Source organism: Leucoraja erinacea, chromosome 29 (genome assembly GCF_028641065.1).
Source record: "Leucoraja erinacea ecotype New England chromosome 29, Leri_hhj_1, whole genome shotgun sequence".
NCBI lineage: Eukaryota > Metazoa > Chordata > Chondrichthyes > Rajiformes > Rajidae > Leucoraja > Leucoraja erinaceus.
In genome coordinates, this window is record NC_073405.1 from 8429805 (window position 1) to 8451934 (window position 22130).

Consider the following 22130-nt stretch of genomic DNA (forward strand, 5'->3'; position numbering starts at 1 on the left):
GTGTGGTTCCTACACTACAGCTGTGTACGCAGCAGCGTACAACATCACGAGAGGAATTGATCAGGTAAAGGCACAGGTAGACAAAAATGCTGGAGAAAATCAGCGGGCGAAGCAGCATCTATGGAGCGAAGGAATAGGCGATACCAAATCATGTCACATTAAGAAACAAACAGAAGCTACCACATCCTAGCCAAATCTCTCTCTCAATCGACATCAACTAAATAAATGGCCATTTTCACATCACTGTGTAATATTGGTTCATGCAATTCCCACATTACCACATGCCAAACGCACATCATTATTTGAAAAGTGGTTTGGGACATTGTGAAAGAAACATAAAACTTTCATTTCTTACTACATGTTCTGCCATATGAAAGGGATATTAACAGGAAATAGGAAGTGTATAAGTGCATTTACGGTGAAACCTGAAAAAGACACAAAGTGCTGGAGTAACTCAGCGGGTCAGGCAGCATCTCTGGGGAATGTGGATAGTTTATGTTTTGGGTTGGGCCCATTCTTCAGATTGTTTGTAGGGTGGTGGGGGTGGGGGTGGGGGTGGTGGGGCATGCGGGGGGGGGGGGGGGGGGGGGGGGGGGGGGGGGGGGAAGAGAGAGGAGGGGGGGCAGGACATAGCATGGCAAGTGATAGATGAATACAGGCCAGTGGGGATTTTGAGAGGCAGATAGTTGGACAAAGGCTAGAGATGAGAAAAACAGAAGGGGTGAGACAAAAGGATTGAAGAGTTGCGAATTGTGGAGGAAGGAACCAGAGGAACAAATAGAGGGTGGGAGCAATGTGAGTCCCAGTATGGCACAGGAGGGGGGGAGGGGGGGATGGGTGAAGAAAGGTGGGTGTGGAGGTGGAGGTAGGGGGGGAGGGGAGGTTGTTGGAGGTTAAATGTTCAATGTTGATATGTTGGGTTGTGTAAGGTAGCCAAGTGGAAGATGAGGTGCTGTTCCTATAGTTTGTGTGTGGCCTCACTCTGGCAATGGAGGAGGCTCAGGACAGTGTGGGAATGGGAAGGGGATGTAAATTGATTAACAAACGGGCAGTCCACTACATTTCGGACAGCCAGAAAAGTACATATATGACAAGAGCTACTGTACGTTCACTGAGTTATCTTTAAGGGAAATGGCAGAGAGTTGCTATAATTATCCTCTAGAGTGGAGGACCCAAGAGAAGAAATATCATAAACAATAGGGACAGGAGTAGACCATGTGACTCTCCAGGCTGCTTCATGTTTAATATAAATATGGCTGGTCTTCGGTCAGTCATTTCTTGATATCAGGCTGTATTCTAAGTTTCTAATCTATAGCTCGTATTCCTCCCTTTTTACAACCAACTACCATTCAGCCCAGTCTGAAGAAGGGTCCCGACCCAAAACATCCCTATCCATGTCCTCCAGATATGCTGCCTGACCCGCTGAGTTACTCCAGCACCTATCCCACTGCCAACAATGGACCATTGTGGGCTCCACCTTTCCTTGATCATCGATGCTTGTGGCATATCTTTCAACCATATGTTCTATATCTCTTTAAATCACCGATCACCTAAATCTAAATCTCGTTTCCCTTTCCCCTGACCCTCAGTATGAAGAAGGGTCTTGACCTGAAAAGTCACGGATTCCTTCTCACCGTAGATGCTGCCTGACCCGCTGAGTTACTCCAGCCTTTTTTGTGTCTATCATCGGTTTGAACCAGCGTCTGCAGTTCCTTCCTGCACACTTCGTGTCCTACAGTAGATCATACTCTTGCCTTACAGTTACAAATTGTGGGCTTAAGTCCTACAGAAAGCCAGACTGACACTGAGTCGTAGCAGAGAGGGAGTGCTGTCTTTAAGTAAGACAATAAACCAAGGCTCTGTCAGATCTCCCAAGCTTATGTCAAAGATCCCATGGCAGTAATTGTGTACTCATCTCAAAAACAATAAGCAAGCAGATTATCTGATCATTATTAGAATGCTGTCTGTGGGTGCTTGAAAAAAAGAATCTGCCACATTTGCATGAAATATGCATCAGAACGTGCTGAGTTTGTGAAGAAATAAAAGTGTTTATTTGCTTGGATGCAGACGTGGAATGGATATGTTTAATGTTTTATGTGTCATTCCCAACTGTCACTGTATGCCATGTTGTCCCTTGTGGGTGGAGCACCAAGGCAAATTCCTTGTATGTGAATACTTGGCCGATAAACTTATTTATTTATTCATTCATTCATTCATTCATTCATTCATTCATTCATACATTCATATCATATCATGGAGGAGTGGAACAGAGGAGTGGTTCAAAGGTTTGCTAAAATCACATTGAGTTTGGTATATTGAGCATGGAAATCGGCCCTTTGGCCCACCGAGTCCACGCTGACCATCGATCACCCGTTTACACCAGTTCTATGTTGTCCCACCTTCATCACCCATTATGTAAACACTTAGGGCAATTTACAGAGGCCAATTAACCGACAAACCCGCACGTCTTTGGGATGTGGGAAGAAACCTGAGCACCCGGAGGAATGCCGTGTATTCACAGGGAGAACGTGCAAACTCTACACAGACAGCACCCGAGGTCAGAATTGCACACGGGTCCTTGGCGCTGTGAGGCAGCGGTTCTACCAGCTGTGCTGCTGTGCTACCAACACTAGAAAAATGACTATATTTGCTGTTAGTCATTATTGGGTTGGTTCCTCATTGGGGTTCTCTGATTATTGCTTCAATATTATTAGCCTGTGGATGGTGGGGTTAGGACTTGGTAGCAAACCAGCCACAGTTTCTTGCTCATAATCAAAGGAGCAGATAACGAGTCCCTATCAAACTCACAATAGATCTATCTCACGATCCCTATCAAGTTTGAATCACCTCCTTGCCATCACTGTGGAGATGCATGGATGAAGAATGATCTCTTACACTGTTTAGTTTAGTTTTGTTTAGAGATACAGTGTGGAAACAGGCCCTTTGGCCCATCGAATCCATGCCGGCCAGCAATCACTGGTTCTCTCCTACACACGACGGGCCATTTAACCTACAAAATTAACCTACAAATTAAGTCAATTATCCTACAAATCTTTGGAATGTGGGAGGAAACCGGAGCGCCCGGAGGAAACCTACGTACAGGGTCACAGGAATAAGTCCGTAGGTCCGTAGTCAGGGTCGAACCCGGGTCTCTGATGCTGTAAGGCAGTAACTCTACCGCTGCGCCACCGTGCCGACCTGTGGGGAGTGTTCTGATAGTTCCAAACTCTATCAAAACACCGGCCACTGCTGAAGAGGAGGGAGAGGAGAAGACAGGGGCTGAGATTGGTTGTCACAAATCTGGACAGAGGCTGTGAACAGCAAGAATCTCCTGCTCTGCTAATGTTCGAAGTAGAGTTTGGTTTTTAATATTTTCCGCTGAGCGATTTCCTCTTTATACACAAGACAACACAAAGCATGGAAACAATTGAAGCCAAGTTCCATTAAGTCAGAATATCCAACATCAGCCATCCATTATTCATCCATTTATATCATTATAAACAGTTCATTATTTCTCTTTCAGTATCACAGTCTTTTCATTCCACTGAGTCAGCCAAAGAAGACTCCTATTGTGTTTTTACAGCCAGAGAAACCTTTTAAGCGCATTAATTCCCTGTAGGTGTATAGCGTGACTAGTGGAGAGCTCTGGCTGTTGGAAAATAAGCTCTCCTTCATCCAATTTGTCTTGGCCTTTGTACAGGACAAGCGAGCAAAAAGAAAGAAATTGATCATTGTAGCGAGCAGCTGTCTGTGCACTGGTGCAGCTACGGGGAGGAACCCTTTGCTTAAGACAATTAAATAAAATAATCCACTGAAATAAGCTTCTCTGAACTGCTGCAGGTGATCTTTTATAACTTGCTCCCCCGGTCTTTGAGGGTAGTTAGATATCACAAAATCATGTGAAGGTGCAAAGTTCTGGAGTAACTCAGTGGGTCAGTCAGGCAGCTTCTCTGGAGGACATGGGATAGGCAACTATTTAGGTTGGGATCCTTTTTCATACAGATTGTAGTAGGAGGGAGAAAAGTGGAAGAGAGGTGATGGCGAGACAAGGCCAGGTGAGTGATAGGTGGATACAGGGGAAGGGGGCATGGAGGGGGGGTGGGGAGTTGATTAGCGGTTGCTTAGCCAAAGATAAAAAGAAGACAAATGCTATAAAACAAGAAGAGGTATGAATTGTGAAGCCAGAGGAAGGGATAGAGATGGGAGGGGACATGGTTGAAGCAGATACGATGGTGGAATTTAAGAGACTTTTGGATAGGCATAGATGTGGAGGGAAATGTGTTGTGCACAGGCCGATAAGAGTTGGTCTTGGCATCATGTTTGGCAGACATTGTGGGCCGAAGGGCCTGTTCTGTGTTGTACTGTTCTACGTTCTAAGAAGGGTCACAACCACAAACGTCACCTATCCATGTTTGAACCCGTGTCTTTGGCGCTGTAACGCGGCAACTCTAATGCTGTGCCACCCCAATGTATGAAAATATGCAGTGTTGATAGCCTGCAGCTCTGGTGCATCTTGAGAATGGTTTTGGTGTTGCCTTTGAAATTCCCACTCATGATTGTTTCAGGATCCTTGTTTGGAAGGATGAGGAAGGGACCTCATTGATACTTAGTGAATAGTGAAAGGCTTGGAGAGAGTGAATATTTTTACTAGTGGGAGAATCTAGGACTAGAGGCCATAGCCACAGAATAAAAGGACGTACCTTTAGAAAGGAGATAAGGAATTTATTTAGTCAGAGGGTTTTAAATCTGAGCAATTCATTGGCCCAAAAAGGCTGTGGGGGCCAAGTCAATGGTTACTTTTAAGGTGGAGATTGATAGGTTCTTAATTAGTGAGTTTGTCAAGGGTTATGGGGAGAATGGGGATGAGAGGGAAGGATACTGTAGATCAGCCATGATTGAATGGCATAGTATGGCCCCTGATGGGCCGAATGGCCTAATTCTGCTCCTGCACCTTATGGACTTATCAAGAGGGTCAAGCTTGTTCCTGTGGCTGCTTAAGTATCAGATTTGTCTGTGTTGGTGAGAACGTAACCTTCTAACTGTATTGACAATGGTAAGGCAAGATATTGTTTTGGCAGTGAAGAAAGCGAATGGTATGTTAGCATTCATAGCAAAAGGATTTGAGTATCGGGGCAGGGAGGTTCTACTGCAGTTGTACAGGGTCATGGTGAGACCACACCTGGAGTATTGCGTACAGTTTTGGTCCCCTAATCTGAGGAAAGACATTCTTGCCATAGAGGGAGTACAGAGAAGGTTCACCAGACTGATTCCTGGGATGTCAGGACTTTCATATGAAGAAAGACTGGATAGACTCAGCTTGTACTTGCTGGAATTTAGGAGATTGAGGGGGGATCTTATAGAAACTTACAAAATTCTTAAGGGGTTGGACAGGCTAGATGCAGGAAGATTGTTCCTGATGTTGGGGGAGTCCAGGACAAGGGGTCACAGTTTAAGGATAAAGGGGAAATCCTTTAGGACCGAGATGAGAAAAACATTTTTCACACAGAGAGTGGTAAATCTCTGGAACTCTCTGCCACAGTAGGTAGTTGACGCCAGTTCATTGGCTATATTTAAGAGGGAGTTAGATGTGGCCCTTGTGGCTAAAGGGATCAGGGGGTATAAAGAGAAGGCAGGTACGGGATACTGAGTTGGATGATCAGCCATGATCATATTGAATGGCGGTGCAGTCTCGAAGGGCCGAATGGCCTACTCCTGCACCTATTTTCTATGTTTCTATGTTGCAGTTAATTTTCGGTCCAATTTTATAGCCCAATGTATTGAGGCAGATTGTTTTTCACTTGAATGTGGTGTTGATTGGAGTGTGAGATCATCTGTGAAGCCAAGGTCTTCAAAGGCTGTTAAGCATATCCATCTGATGTTTCTTGGCATGTCTTGTCTTGTACACAGCATTATCCCATCAACGTAAACATTGAAGGGATTTGCAGGTTTGACACAGACCAGGCTCACTGCTGCTTTGAGTTCAAATCCGAGTTCACAGTGATCAAGACTGCATATAAAATTGAAGCAGGAGCCTATGATCATGTTGATAATACCGAGAGGGATTCTGTATGCCGCAGGCTGGTCCCGTGATTACAGGCCTTCGCTGGATTATGAGTTTCATAAATCCCGTACATACTCCCATATTATCAGTAAATTTAGAAGTCTGACGTACGCGCATATGTTTGTTCCTGTAAACAGCAGAACAATTTTAATCTCTCTCTCCACTTAGAGTAATTGTTCCCTCCTACCAGCCTTAAGTGCTTTTATTGCATCCATTACAATATTGTGGAGATATAATTACCACGTTGAGTGATTTTTACAAAACATTTGTTTAAGAAAGAACTGCAGATGCTGGAAAAATCGGGACACTTCCCGAAATGTCGCCTATTCCTTCGCTCCATAGATGCTGCCTCACCCGCTGAGTTTCTCCAACATTTTTGTTTATTCACAATACATTTTCTGACTTATGGACACAATCAACTTATGGCCACTTGGTGGGACTTGTAATCTCCAACGACTTCCCAAAGTCCATGATTGATCGATACAGCATGGAAACAGGCCCATCGGCCCACCGTGTCCATGCCGACCATCGATCACCCATTCACACTAGTTCTATATTATCCCACATTCTCACCCACTTCCTATACATTAGGGGCCATTTTTACAGAGGCCATTTAACCTACAAACCCGCACGCCTTTGGGATATGGGAAGAAACCGAAGCAACCGGGAGAGAACCCATGCGGCCACAGGGAGAACATGCAAACTCCACACAGACGGCACCGAGGTCGGGATCAAAGCCAGGTCTCTGGTGCTGTGAGGCCCAGTAGCGTTGCTGTTGCCATTCTGAGAATTGTTATATCATGTTTTGCAAGGATTTGTATAAATATGCTTTTTCTAATGCTTGCTCATTTCTGAGAAAATTATCAACAGCCTCTGATGTTAACTGGACTATGACCATTCAGACAGAGTATGCTGTTTGGCTCAGATAACAGTGTACACCGTCTCAGTTACTACAATAATTGGGCTTCTTAGATATTGGTTCTCTCATCTGTTATTTTCAGATTGGGATTAATAGAACGGCCAGCCTAAATCAGGATTTACCTTAAATAAGTCTGTCTTCATTCAACTTGTCAGGAATATTCCTCTGTTTAAATATTTGTTGGCTAATATGATCTCCTTCTTCATTGGAAAGTCCATGTTGACATCTGAAATCTCTTCTGGATATTAGGTTTCTCCCAGCTTAGTAATTGTTCTGTCCAGGTCACTTGTTTAGTTTAGTTTTATAGTTTAAAACTAATAAGTTTTATTAGTTGTGGAACAACTAGTTTTTATTAGCGCGGAAACAAGCCCTTCGGCCCACCAAGTCCGCGCCGACCAGCGATCCCCACACACTAACACTATCCTACTCACACTAGGAACAAGTTACAATTAAACCAATTAGCCTACAAACCTGTACGTCTTTGGGTGTGGGAGGAAACCGGAGCAACCGGCAAAAATCCACGCAGGTCATCGGGAGAACGTACAAATTCCACAGGCAGCACCCGTAGTCAGGATTGAACCTGGGTCTCTAGTGCTGTAAGGCAGCAACTCTGCCGCTGCACTAACGTGCCGCATAAAGTCAGTGCTTTGCTCTAATCAGTCAAAGTAGCGCAAACTTTTGAACTTCATCGGCTGCTCAGTCCTGTATCTGGGAGAAGTTAGAGATAAATGTTTAATTTATATATAACTGACACATATAACTAGTACAGTACTGCCTCACAATGGGTACAGTACACATCCGGTGCATTTGAAAAGGGTCCCATCCAGGTTACCCAACAAATCTACTTTGACTCCTGCGATAAACCTCATTCAATATTGAAAATTAGACACTGTGATGTAAATACAAATTTGATGAGCATTTATGGGCCTGTTCCACTTAGGCGATTTTTTAGACGACTACAGGCCACTTAGCTGTGGCCACATGGTCGCTGGGGTGTCGCCTGTATGGTTGTAAGTAGTCTCCTCATTCGGCCAAAGAGTCGTAGCATCTTTCTGGTCGCCGCTGAATTTTCAACACGTTGACAATTTTTCGGCGACAGTGGCGACCGTGGGTTTGACGCCAATGAGCGTAGCTTGACGTAGTTGCTGTCGTAGGTTGTCGCCAGGGTTAATGTAGGTTGTCGCCAGGGTTAATGTAGGTTGTCGCCAGGGTTAATGTAGGTTGTCGCCAGGATGATATAGGTTGTCGCCAGTGCTGACTTCGGTGAATTTCATCGTCGTATTCGCTGGCAGTCGCCTAAAAAAATCACCTAAGAAGGACAGGCCCATTAGTCCAGTCGCCGTTTTCTCGGTGACCTGCTACGACTATGACAGTGGCCAGCATTCGCCTAAAAATTGCCTAAGTGGACAGGCCCACTAGTTAGTGTATGTGCCTGTGACTGCTCCAAATAGTTCCTCGGGTGCTGTTACTAGAGAGACACAGCCAAATTTAGTTTAATTTAGATACAGCATAGAAGCAACCCCATCGGTCCACTGAGTACACACTAACCATCCATCTCCCATTCACACTAGTTCTATGTTATCCCATTCCTTACAGACTTTATAGAGGCTAATTAACCTACAAACCTGCACGTCTTTGGGATGTGGGTGGAAATATATTAGAGTACCTGGAAGAAGCCAACGCTGTCACACAGGGAGAGCATGCAAACTCCGCAGACTTTGAAAATGGTGCCAAAACATGGCGCCTTTTGTACGTGGGATCAGTGCACTATTCACTTGCTAATCAGGGATGTGCTTGGATCTGGCAATATTCTACTGGATCGTTTGGAAGAAAATAATTTCACAGTACATTTGTACTTCGCTCGTGTGCCAATTACAGCATCGCTGAACATTTGACAGCATCAGAGATCATGATATAACCCAGGTCTCTGGCTCTGTGAGCCAACAGCTCTACCAGATGGTGAGTATCAATCATTTTTATGATTCCAGGTAAAACACTGACCAAGCACACTCATTGTAGTCTACTGAATTTCACAGGATTAGGTGGGATTGTGATTAGGATCCAGTCAGTCATAATCCATAGATTGTAGCTATGTAGCTATGACAGAAGTAAAAATCGGAGTCAGCATTGCTCAGAAGCACATCCTCCGTGCCAAGAACACTAAACCTTCTAACAAAAAATCAATTGTCTTTTGGACAATTGACATTTAAAGAATTTGGGGCAATTTGAATCTTGTACACATTGTTGGCACTGAGGTAAAAGAATAGCCACGGTTTTATTGAATGGCAGAGGTGGTGTGAGTGGTTGAATGGGACAAATCCTGTGTCTATTTGTTCTTATGAAATTCAGTTTGCCATGGTTAATCTGCTTCAATATTACAAACAGCATTACAGCAACGCCCCAGTCTTGAGTCAAAGGAAACCAGAATGCTCAAATTACAGACAGTCTCTTGTTTTTGGCAGTTAATAACTTTAAAGTCAAGATGTACATCGAACAAATAATGAATTTTCCGGGGAAAAGTCCAGCAACATTAAGGTCGTTCGTTGCAAACATTTAGGGCTTATGAGACTCAACAGGACCAATCATAAACAGGAAACATTAGCTGAAAAGTGACTAAACAGATTCATGGATTTTATTTTTTAAGAAGGAACTGCAGATGCTGGAAAATCGAATGTAGACAAAAATGCTGGAGAAACTCAGCAGGTGAGGCAGCATTGATGGAGCGAAGGAAATAGGCAACGTTACGGGTCGAAACCCTTCTTCAGACTGAATAAGGGTTTTGACCTGAAACGTTGCCTATGTCCTTCGCTCCATAGATGCTGCCTCACCTGCTACCCTTCTCCAGCATTTTTGACTATCATGGATTTTATTGGCAGGTTTTTGTGGGACCATTTATGTTTCTTGGCTCTAGTCAGGGCACCTTGTGTGAATTTCGTTACATTTACTTGAGATACCAAACAGCAGTTTGTGAACGCTTCTGAGGAAGCAATGGTGCAGAGCTATAACACTGGGATTATGACTGACTGCCTCCAAACAAAATCTCACTAAAACCTGTGAAATTCAGAGTACGCAGGTGTATTCATTGAGAATGCTGTAACATGGCTCCGCTCGTATGCACAATGTGACAAATAAAGTAATAATATTCCAGAATAAATCCACTTCTCCATTCTAAAACCTTCAGAGGGAAATGGCCCTCTCCATGCATTCATTGAACATGTGAATATATATAATCCTGTACAAGTCATCTGTTGTTCATATGCGTTGCCTGCAGCTCACGAGAGGATGTTGCACCCTCTCCTGGTTATATTGTGGTACTTTACATTTATTTAATCTAAGATTAAAGATCAAAAAGCAGCCAACATGCATCACGCAAAACACAAACTGCGAGCGGAACTCAGCGGGTCAGGCAGCATTTGTGGAGGGAATGGACAAATGACGTTTTGGGTTGGGACCTCTGTCGTCAGACCGATTCCAGCAACTGCAGTTTCTTGCGTCTGTTTTACTGCTCAACCGAAAAATCTAAAACTATGCCCACTTTAAATATATTCTCCTAATAACCATATAACAATTACAGCAGGGAAATAGGCCATCTCGGCCCTACAAGTCCGTGCCGACCAATTTATTTTTAAATGATACCAATGAACCTGCCTCCACCACTTCCACTGGAAGCTCATTCCACACCGCTACCACTCTCTGAGTAAAGAAGTTCCCCTCATATTACCCCTAAACTTCTGTCCCTTAATTCTGAAGTCATGTCTCTCTTGTTTGAATCTTCCCTATTCTCAAAGGGAAAAGCTTGTCCACATCAACTCTGTCTATCCCTCTCATCATTTTAAGACCTCTATCAGGTCCCCCCTTAACCTTCTGCACTCCAGAGAATAAAGACCTAACTTATTCAACCTATCTCTGTAACTTAGTTGTTGAAACCCAGGCAACATTCTAGTAAATCTCCTCTGTACTCTCTCTATTTTGTTGACATCCTTCCTATAATTGGGCGACCAAAATTGTACACCATACTCCAGATTTGGTCTCACCAATGCCTTGTACAATTTTAACATTACATCCCAGCTTCTATACTCCATGCTCTGATTTATAAAGGCTAGCATACCAAAAGCTTTCTTTACCACCCTATCTATATGAGATTCCACCTTCAAGGAACTATGCACGGTTATACCCAGATCCCTCTGTTCAACTGTATTCTTCAATTCCCTACCATTTACCATGTACGTCCTATTTTGATTTGTTCTGCCAAGGTGTAGCACCTCACATTTATCAGCATTAAACTCCATCTGCCATCTTTCAGCCCATTTTTCCCAAATGGCCTAAATCACTCTGTAGACTTTGGAAATCCTCTTCATTATCCACAACACCCCCTATCTTGGTATCATCTGCATATTTACTAATCCAATTTACCACACCTTCATCCAGATCATTGATGTACATGACAAACAACAAAGGACCCAACACAGATCCCTGAGGCACCCCACTAGTCACCTGCCTCCAACCCGATAAACAGCCATCCACCATTACCCTCTGGCTTCTCCCATTCAGCCACTGTTGAATCCATCTTGCTATTCCTGCATTTATACCCAACAGTTGAATCTTCTTAACCAACCTTCCATGAGGAACCTTGTCAAAGGCCTTACTAAAGTCCATATAGACAACATCCACTGCTTTACCCTCGTCAATTTCCCTAGTAACCTCTTCAAAAAATTCAAGAAGATTAGTCAAACATGACCTTCCAGGCACAAATCCATGTTGACTGTTCCTAATCAGACCCTGTTTATCTAGATGCTTATATATTTTATCTCTAAGTATCTTTTCCATTAATTTGCTCACCACTGAAATCAAACTAACAGGTCTATAATTGCTAGGTTTACTCTTAGAACCCTTTTTAAACAATGGAACAACATGCGCAGTACGCCAATCCTCGGGGACTATTCCTGTTTCTAATGACATTTGAAATATTTCTGTCATAGCCCCGGTTATTTCTACACTAACTTCCCTCAATGTCTGAATCCTCTCTGAATCAGTCTGAAGGATTCTGACCCATTCCCTCAAGATCCTGCCTGATCTGTTGAGTTCCTCCGGCACTTCGTGTTTTGCTCAAGGTTCCAGCATAAGGTTCCTTGTGTCAACATTCAATCCACATTGTGCTTCCCATCTCTACGCTGCCATTACTGTTAAAACATTTGTAAGCGTGTAGCATTCCTGCACTGTCAACCAAGAAAGAATATGCTAAACCAGCAATTGTTCAATAATCCAGAGCTTTGGTAGTGCCATATTAGAAGGTATCCCAACCTATTGGATGCTAAACTTCTCTGTGGATTGTCACCTTGTCATGGTGGAGAAGCTTGTGTGGTCCTGAGAGCGATGCCGTCCGGAGCTAGGCTCCTGGTAGGGACACCCATGGCGGTAACATTAAGGGGGAGGTCTCTGACAAAGATCAATCCAACCAAGACCTCAACGGTGGAACAGGCGGAGGATGATGGATGGCTGCCCTTAGTGGAGCATCACCAACGGCTGGGAAGGCAGATGAAGGCTGCAGCAGAAAAGAGTCTCCGGTCATCTTGGACTCCATGCCACTGGATCCTGACCCAGATCTGTCAAGGACTGTGTGGTGGCTGTCTGTGCACCAGTCTCCCCACGTTAAACAAAGTCACACACTGGCGTCCTGGAGTCACCCATGGTCAGTCATGACCGAAGGGGGACGAAGAAGGATGCTCACAACACATATTTTTAGATTTTTTAGATTTGCATGATAAATTTCCAGTGAAGCTGGCAAGTTCTAGAACACCATGGGAACCAGAGTGGGACGAGAATGGCAAACATAACCTGGTGGGGCTGATGCCAAACCATCAGGGATTCTGAATGGTCAGACAGTGGACCATCGGAGTTATATTTAACACTGCAACATGGCGAATTATCAGAGCTAATTCTCTGCACACATGAATCCTCCACTAATTAGACGTCCACTGAAGCATGATCAGGTGTGGATGCTTTAGTCCTTTGGGACAGATGTGCTGAGATTGCAATCCTGGGCTGCTCCATCATGATAGACCAAGAACGGCTTTGAAGACTAGTAATGAAGATATAACTAGTGAACTGCCCATTATTTATCTATTAACCCACAGATCATCTGGTTATTCTCATATTCTCTCCGCCACCTCCAGTTTAAATTCCATTTGGAATATTTTGGAGGACCAAGAACCAAAAACCAAGAACCATTAAAAAATAAATACCTAACAGTACAACGTAGGGAACATTTTCAAAGTAGGCATATCTTGAGACTTTCTTCAATCGGTAAACTGACCCGCTGAGTTACTCCAGCACTTTTGTGTAGTTATTTTAACCTATCCACGTTCTCCAGAGATGCTGCCTGACCTGCTGAGTTTCTCAAGCACTGTGTTGCTTTCGGCACCTATCCATGTTTTCCAGACATGCTGCCTGACCCAATGTGGTACTCCGGCACTTTGTGCCATTTTTTTGCACCTATTCATGCGCTCCAGACATGCTGCCTGATCACAGAGTTACTTCAGCATTGTATCCTTTTTTGCCCACCACAACATTCTTATGGATAACCTGGACGCGTGAAATATGACATAGAAAACAAGTCCTCTTGCTTCGGACTTATTTTTGTTGGTTCCTTTATCTGTACTGAGATGATTGATTAAAGGCAAGTTAGCGATAGGTGGAAGACTATCAACTGTTAACAGAATAAAAACTCCCACTTGAAAGCATATTGGATGGTGGACAAAATAACCCTTGGTGATGAAGAGCTGCCCAGCAGCATAGTGATCGGCTGATAAATGAACTGGAGCTACAGAGGATACTGCTGGAGCTGGTGACATTATCACCAAAGAGCAGTTCACATGGTGCTGAAGAGATTTAGTGGGTCATTAAGCAAGGGTTCCTCCAGCACTTTGTGTTTCACTCAAGATTCCAGCATCTGCAGTTCCTTGTGTAACCGAGGACGAGGTGCCGTTCGGACTTGGTGAGGAGAAACAAAAGGGGTGGTTAGATTACACTGACAACTATGGAGCAATTTTAATGATAGTAAAAACAATTCAAGCCATTTCACAGAACTCCAAGAGTCACACAAGGGGACATTATGACAAATAATAAAAACTTGGTCAACAAAATATTTTAAGCTGTGTCAATGATTGAGGTTAAGAGATTTCTAGGGTGTCAGAGACAGAACTCAAGGAGTGTCGCGATCTTTATTGCCTGCAAGTTGTAAAGACTGGTAGTGTGGCAACTGAAAAATAAGAGCAGAACATTCAACACAAAAGCTCGTCAAACCCTCAATCCATTTTCCCCCTCATTTTATTGTTTCCTTCCTGCTGTATAGAACAGTCATGATGAATGCCAGTGTTCAATACAACGCCACTGTTATCCCATAATCCATTTTGTTACAAATTAGGAAATAAACATCAACATCAATGATTTTCAACAAGTAACCAATACAGACATAAATAACTGTTGAGAAGATGCAGCAATTCATATGGATAGAAAAGCCCCATCAAGTTCCTTAAAAAAAAAAGATATACTGGATTCTCGGGATAAAAGCTGCCGTTTTCTTACAGATTGAAAAGATGGGAAGCCAAGTTTGAGGTTTTGTTCTTAATGCTAGATTTATGATGCCATATCTCTTCACGGAAACCGGACCTGTGTGTGGAGATGAGGCCAGATCTCAGGCACATGCACTGACCGAGAGGTGGTTACATACCAGAGGGCCGTGTGTTCAAAACCTGGTCAGAGCAGAACTACCCTCGCAAGATTCCTGTCCCATTGAACGCACCATCAGCATCTCATGTTTTTAATCTGAATTTCTCGTGTTCACAATACTTTGGGTAATACGGCTAGCATGTGTTGTGGGGGAGGCTGTAATAGCCAGCTAGATTTTCCTCCTCTTCCTGGACTATCCAGAAGTATTGAATTACTGATTCACCTGGGTCAAATCAAACCTTTGTACCAGTTTTGCACAGCCACTTCTGATTCACTGAATGAATAAAACTTAATAAAACGTCCCATCTGGATGCAATCTGCGCACGCAAGGGCTTTAAAACAAAGATTTTATTAACTAAATGTTAACAGTCTTAATCAGGAATTTAGAAAAATAATGCAAAAATATTTAAACCTGATTTTTTTTTTGTGTGCTTATAAAAAGATGAGACAGGGAAGTGGTGGGGAATGGAGATCTTTCCCTTCTGGGCAGGTTTCAGTACCAGGCATGTTAGGTTCGGCTTGAATACAGAATATGCTTTCCTCTTTTGTATCCAGCAGCATGCCATAAGTGTACCCTCCAATGCAAAGAAGTGCAACGTGCACAAGGATCGTACAAAAGAGCAAGCAAAATGGCTCTCTCAAAACCCGGGCAACTTCAGTGATCAGACTTTCTTCACTATGTCTTCCCCTCCGTTTTAATTTTCTGGCCCTACATATTTTGTAAAGATACTTCCTCAAGCTAAATTGGCTCTCACCAGCAACGTAGAAAATGACAAAATTAATAACTAGATGGGTCGGCCCATAATGGGATGCCATGGGATTCAAAGCACTCCATTCAAGTGCCACATGGCAATGAAAATTTGCACAGCTCAAGACAACAAAAGACTTTGATATCCCCAGAGCCAACATCTGTATAGGTGTCTCTCTGGCCATGTTAAAATATAATAGCCAATTAGCAAGCAGATTATGTTAATCACTTTTAGCAGTGTGCTCACAATTCAGTCATTTACTTGGGACTTTTTAAACTGGCAACTTAAATTATAACCAAACATACCTTCATGCATTCAAGCCATGACTGATTTCATTCTGCAGGAAGTTCTTAAATTTATGTTCTATTTCAGAGGGCATGAGGCCCATTTTGAGCAGTGTTTAATGTGGATTGTATTGGATTAAAATTGAAGAAAATAGTGTGGTACATCAAACAGGAACAGTGCCGTTATTTATGGAACATCGTGCAACCCTTAAGTTGCTGATGGTGCATAACCAGAGAGTTTTGGCTCAGTGCTGAGGGTCGGATCCAGCCATGACAACACCAGGGGGCTGCACTAGAAGAATCCATCCATTGCGTGAAGGTGGTAATAGAAGGTGATGTGGTTAGTGCTGCTTCTGCTTTAGAGTGATTCTTCGCACCAGATTGTAAAATAAGCCAAAATTCTGCAAAGGAAGTACAAGTCTTCAGTTTAGTTTAGAGATACAGCGCAGAAACAGGCACTTTGGCCCACCGTGTCCGCACAGACCAGCGATCTCTGCACACTAACACTATCCCATACATACTAGGGACAATTTACACTTATATCAAGCCAATTAACCTACATATCGGTACGTCTTTGGAGTGTAGGAGGAGACCGAAGATCTCGGGGAAAACCCACGTGGTCACGGGGAGAACGTACAAACTCCGCACAGACCAGCGATCTCTGCACACTAACACTATCCCATACATACTAGAAACAATTTACACGTATGTCAAACCAATTAACCTACAGACCTGTACGTGGAGTGTGGGAGGAGACCGAAGATCTCAGAGAAAACCCACGCAGTGACGGGGAGAACGTACAAACTCCGTACAGACAGCACCCATAGTCAGGATCAAACCCAGGGCTCTGACGCTGCATGGAGCTGTAAGGCAGCAACTCTACCTATCCATGTTCTTACGAGATGCTGCCTGATCCGCTGAGTTATTCCAGCACACTGCATCTTTCCTTGGTAAACCAGCATATGCAGTTCATTGTTTCTACAAAAAAATTCCCACTCCTCATTCTTTATCGATCCTGATGATAACTCTCTGGTCCACACTTTGAGTCAGCGGGGAAAATCACAACCAAAACAAATCTGACTTTTGATAAGATTCCCACATTCTTGCTTATTTAAAATAAAGGTGCATTGCAAATCTCGTAATCACATGGATTAATTTATCAATAATTTGTAATGCTGCTCCTATCTTATTTGTGCAATCAGCTTCACCCACATAAAACAGTAGCATACTCCCCTCCTTGATTGATAGAAAGATTTTTACCACGGAAACAGGCCCTTTGGCCCAGTAACTAGACTCCACTCAGCCCGCCTAAACCTACCTTGATCTCCTGGTTGCAAAACACTTTCACTCCCCCTCCCATTCCCACACTGACCTTTATGTCCTGGACCTCCCCCATTAGCAAGACTATGGCCCAGCACAAATTGGAGGAACAGTACCTCATATTTCGCTTGGGCAACTTACACCCCAGCAGTATGAACATTGACATCTCTAACATCAAGTAACCCTTGCTTTCCCTCTCTCCCCATCCCTCCTCCTCCCAGTTCTCCGACCAGTCTGACTGTCTCCAACTACATTTTATCTTGGTTTGCTCATTGTCACCTTCTCCCAGCTAACAATGATCTATTCTACATTTTCCTTGATCTTCATCCCCTTTGGCCTGTTTTCACACTTTACACTTCCTTATCTATGTATCTCCCTCTCCCCTGACATCAGTCTGAAGAAGGATCTCGACCCCAAAACTTCATATTTCTTCTCTCCAGAGATGTTGCCTGAGTTACTCCAGCACTTTGTGTATATTTTCGATTTAAACCAACATCAGTGGACTTCATACACCTTTGGCCCAGTAAGTCCACTGCGACTATCGATCACCCGTTCACACCAGGTCTATCTTATCCAACTTTCTCATCCATCCCCTATACATTGTGGGCAATTTACAGAGGCTACTCTGGGAGGAAACCGGAGCACCCAGAGGAAGCCCATGTGGTCACAGGGAGAACGTGCATGCGCCACACAGGCTGCACCCGAAGTCAGGATCGAACCCAGGCCATGGCACTGTGAGGCAGCAACTCTACCAACTGCGCCATTCTTATTTCGTATTTGCAATGGTTTCTTACCTGGGCAATTAAATAAGTAAGTCCAAGATATGCTGCTATACACAATGCCAACAGAAGATCAAAGATGGCCGGCTTAACCCTGAAAAAGAAAACATAATGAAGAATGTCAATTAAATAGCGAAATCAAGAAGTTGAAACCAAGACTTAAACCAAAGTCTTTTGACAACATTAGGTAGCATATCCAGAAATCCTAGGATTAAGGAAAAATATTGTTTAACAATGCTCATTTTTACCATTTTAAATTCAGCGGTCTCAGCCACCTGGTAAGTATAGGCAGAACAAGCCAAATGCCGTGGTTTAGAGTGAGGACAGAAAAAAATCTACCACAGTGCCTTGGTAAGGTGATTGATTAGCTTCAAAGTACTTTGCTTTGTAATTGCAGAGGCTAGTAAGAAGGCATGTCTAGAGGAAGACTTTACATTGTCAATGCAGACAGCCTGTCTATCAAGATTTAAACAGTGAAGAGTATATATTCTATGATTCTATCAACAAAGGTGTAAGAACAGGGTCCCAAGTGTAAACATAGGTTTAAGAGAAGAGGGTGCCCGATAGCCATTCATAACTGGAGACAAAATAAACTGCAGATGCTGCAATTTTGAGTAAAACACAAAATGCTGGAGGAACTCAGTGGGTCAGGCAACATCTGTGGAGGGAATGGACAGGCAAAGTTTCAGGTCTGGATCCTTCTTCAGATCTCTGAGTCCGAAGGAGAGTCCTGACCTGAAACGTCGCCTGTCCATTCTCTCCACAGATGCTGCCTGACCTGCTGGGTTCCTTCACCGTTTTGTGCTTGGCTCAGCCATTTATAACTAGCCTTCATATTTAGGAAAATATATGAAGGCTTCTGTATATATTTTATCAGTACACCAAGTAATACCACTGCAGCAAATGGACAAAATGCATTGGTGCCCTTAATGAATAATTTAAATTCTACAGTTTTCTTTTTGCACCGTACGTCATCTAATACAAGGAAGTCGTCAAACGATCCCAACTCGTACATCACCAGATCTGACCATTCCTTGAAGTAATTGTTACCCGGGTTTGAATGTTCAATTTATATTGCAAAGTATAAACCACAGAAGGAAATCGGTACTGGAGAAAATAATCTGATTTATATTAATAAGGTATGAAAAATATGAAAAAATGACTGGCATCTGTGATCATTAATCAAGTACCATTAACCAAATCCAAAACACAGCTGCCAGTATGTATTTATAGTGCTCTAAGATAAATCATAACCATTCTTAAATTAGTATTGGTAAGTAACCAGTTTGTGTGGATATACCATAATGTACCTAGTATCAACCACGACTTCCTCTAATTAGACAGCTCATAGCACTCCTCCAATACCTCAACTCTTCCTGAAGATGATGCCATTTCCCATTTTCTGGTAACTCACCCATAATTGTGTATTAGAAACCTATTCAAATGTGGATAATTTCACAGCTGAACGTGATTCCATTTCTCACGTGAGACCACACATTCGTCCTCGAGTAATAATTCTTCATTTTCATTTATTGATCAGCACTAACAATTCGGACAGACTTACAAATAGTAATAGAAATAGATAGTAGATTGGTATCGATAGAAAGTAATAAATAGATAAATAGTAGATGGTAATAGTACATACGAATAGCAAAGAGTATTCTTCTTCTTAGCGAATCCACACACAAGATTAGAAATTGTTCAGCCAGAGCTGAACACACTTCTCGGCATCTGCATACAATGGCGTCTGTCTTGTGCTTCTTGTGCGTGGTGGTGGAAAGATTGGTGGAAACAGGGCTGCGACGTGAACGCTCTTTGCTTGACACCAGCAATAGAGTGATAGAGTGATACAGTGTGGAAGCAGGCCCTTCAGCCCAACTTGCCCACACCGGCCAACAATTCTCAGCTACATTAGTCCCACCTGCCAGCATTTGGTCCATGTCTCTCCAAACCTGTCCTATCCATGTGATAGGATGGATAGGATCCTGCCCTATCCAATGTTGTTCTTTCAAAACACCTTCCCGACTTACAAAGGATGGAAATTTCTCAACTTCAATGACACATTGGCCCAGTGCATGAATGCACAGCTAAAGTAGTAATGGCATTTAGTGGACTGTATTACATACCTGTATGCATTCATGGTTTGCTTCAACTGATCATAGAAGAGGAATTCTGGATCTCTGTAATCAACACAAAGATAATTCTTCATCCATTTCATTGACACTTTAAAAATGTGTTAGTCTTGTAACAGGTAATAGTAACAGTTCCAAAAAAAAAGATTTTATATCCAAAAGGATTAATGCTGATCATCTCTATATATTCCTATTGTTACCCATATTAAGCTCTATATTGCAAAGCAAATGAACTTCAAGAAAGAGAGATTGGTGCATGTAAATTCAAACCACTGCCAAGGCAGTCCAATTTGTTTGAAAGCATCATTCAAATAAAGTACCTCCATTTATACAGTAATTTGTTACTTCTTTCAATCATCATAAAGTATTGACCAATATCAATAAAATGGCTTGCTTTTCTTTGAGCTGTGCCAATAAACCCTTTAACACCATTTTAAGGGACAGCAGCATATGTCTACCTTAGTGCACCAATTGTCAGAGCAAAAAACTTTCATTTTTAAAAATCTGGGAATTTTTGACCAGCATTCTCAACTGCCCTAATGAAACTGGTGGCAAGTCAATTTCTTGAACGGCGGCAGTGCTTTTGTGAAAGTATTCCTACAGTTCTATTGGGTAAGGAATTCCAGGTTTTAGATCCAGTAACAATAAAAAAGATATATATTTACAAGCCAGAATGGTGTGAGAGCAGTGTGTGGCCCTGAATTCCCATGGGCCTAAAGATCATAGAAACATAGAAAATAGGTGCAGGAGTAGGCCATTCGGCCCTTCGAGCCTGCACCACCATTCAATATGATCACGGCTGATCAGCCAACTCAGTATCCTGTACCTGGCTTCTCTCCATACCCCCTGATCCCATTAGCCACAAGGGCCACATCTAACTCCCTCTTAAATATAGCCAATGAACTGGCCTCAACTACATTCTGAGGCAGAGAATTCCAGAGATTCACCACTCGCTGTGTGAAAAATGTTTTTCTCATCTCGGTCCTAAAAGATTTCCCCCTTCAGCTTAAACTGTGACCCCTTGTTCTGGACTTCCCCAACATCGGGAACAATCTTCCTTCATCTAGCCTGTTCAACCCCTTAAGAATTTTGTAAGTTTCTATAAGATCTCCCCGTTCCTGGTGATAGAGAACGCAAGGTTGAGATAAAACTCTAGAGTAACCAAGGGGGGAAACTGAAGCGTATTTTGAAGATAATACAAGGAGAATAACCTGGCTTAAATCGGTTCACTGAACATTCACCATGCTAATTCCTGAAGCGAGAATGGTCCTGGCAAGATACACTATATACTCTGGGTCAGTATTCCTTGGAGTTTAGAAGAATGATGGATGACTTTATTCAAACATGCAAGATCCCAAGAGGCTTAACTGGGTTCAGATCTTTTTTTACCAGTTGCCAAATCACAAACAACGAGACATAGCTACAAAATAAGGGGCTTGTCATTTAAAATGGAGGCTTGCAGCAATATCTTCTCTCAGACATTCACTGCCCGAGGGTGGTGGAGGCCATATGTATAGTCCCTGGAAGGGTTCTGAAGTCGTGTGTCAATGAACTGGCCACAGTCTTCACTGACATTTTCAACCTTTCACTTCAGAAGGCTATTTCCCTATCTGCTTCAAGAAAACTTTCATCATTCCAGTCTCCAAGCAACGTAAAATAACGAGACTCAATGTCTACTGCTCAGTAGCTCTAACATCAACCACACTGAAGTGCTCTGAATGATTAGTATTGGCCTACATCTGGGCCAGCCTTCAGAACAATGTAGCTCGCTCGCCTACATGGAAAATAGGTCTACAATGGCCACCATCTCCCTTGCACTACATTCAGTTCTGGATCGAGGAACTATGGGCTATGGGGAAGTGGCACTGTTGTTGACACCAGCATAGATCACACATGATCATAGTGAATTGCAGGGTAGGCTTGAGGGGCTCGGTGACCTACTCCTGCTCTTAATTCCTTGTGTTCTTGAGTAATGATGTAGAAATACTCATTCAACTTTCACCACAAAAGCTGACGAATTTAAACTGATGATGAAATAAATCTGGAATTAATATTTTCTATGATTGATCATCAAAAAAAGCAGTGGATTGCGAAAGGCAGCTTTGTCCCCTTGTTTGGGATGTGCTCACAAGTAAAAATATCTTGACATCTACTACCT

The 22130-nt window shown here is 42.9% G+C and overlaps 2 protein-coding genes across 3 annotated transcripts in view; one reads left to right on the forward strand and one right to left on the reverse strand.

Annotated features, from left to right (window-relative positions):
• haus8 (HAUS augmin like complex subunit 8) overlaps positions 1–22130 on the forward strand; it is a 281932-nt gene that overhangs the window by 183251 nt on the left and 76551 nt on the right. The window lies entirely within an intron of this gene.
• ncln (nicalin) overlaps positions 14294–22130 on the reverse strand; it is a 34633-nt gene continuing 26796 nt past the window's right edge. For both annotated transcript variants that reach the window (XM_055658522.1, XM_055658523.1), the window contains exons 13-15: positions 19967–20020; positions 17856–17934; positions 14294–16142 (exon numbers count right to left, since the gene is read on the reverse strand). In XM_055658522.1, the coding sequence (XP_055514497.1) occupies positions 16083–16142; positions 17856–17934; positions 19967–20020 (193 nt within the window). In that variant the 3' untranslated portion in view covers positions 14294–16082. The remainder of the gene's footprint in view (positions 16143–17855; positions 17935–19966; positions 20021–22130) is intronic.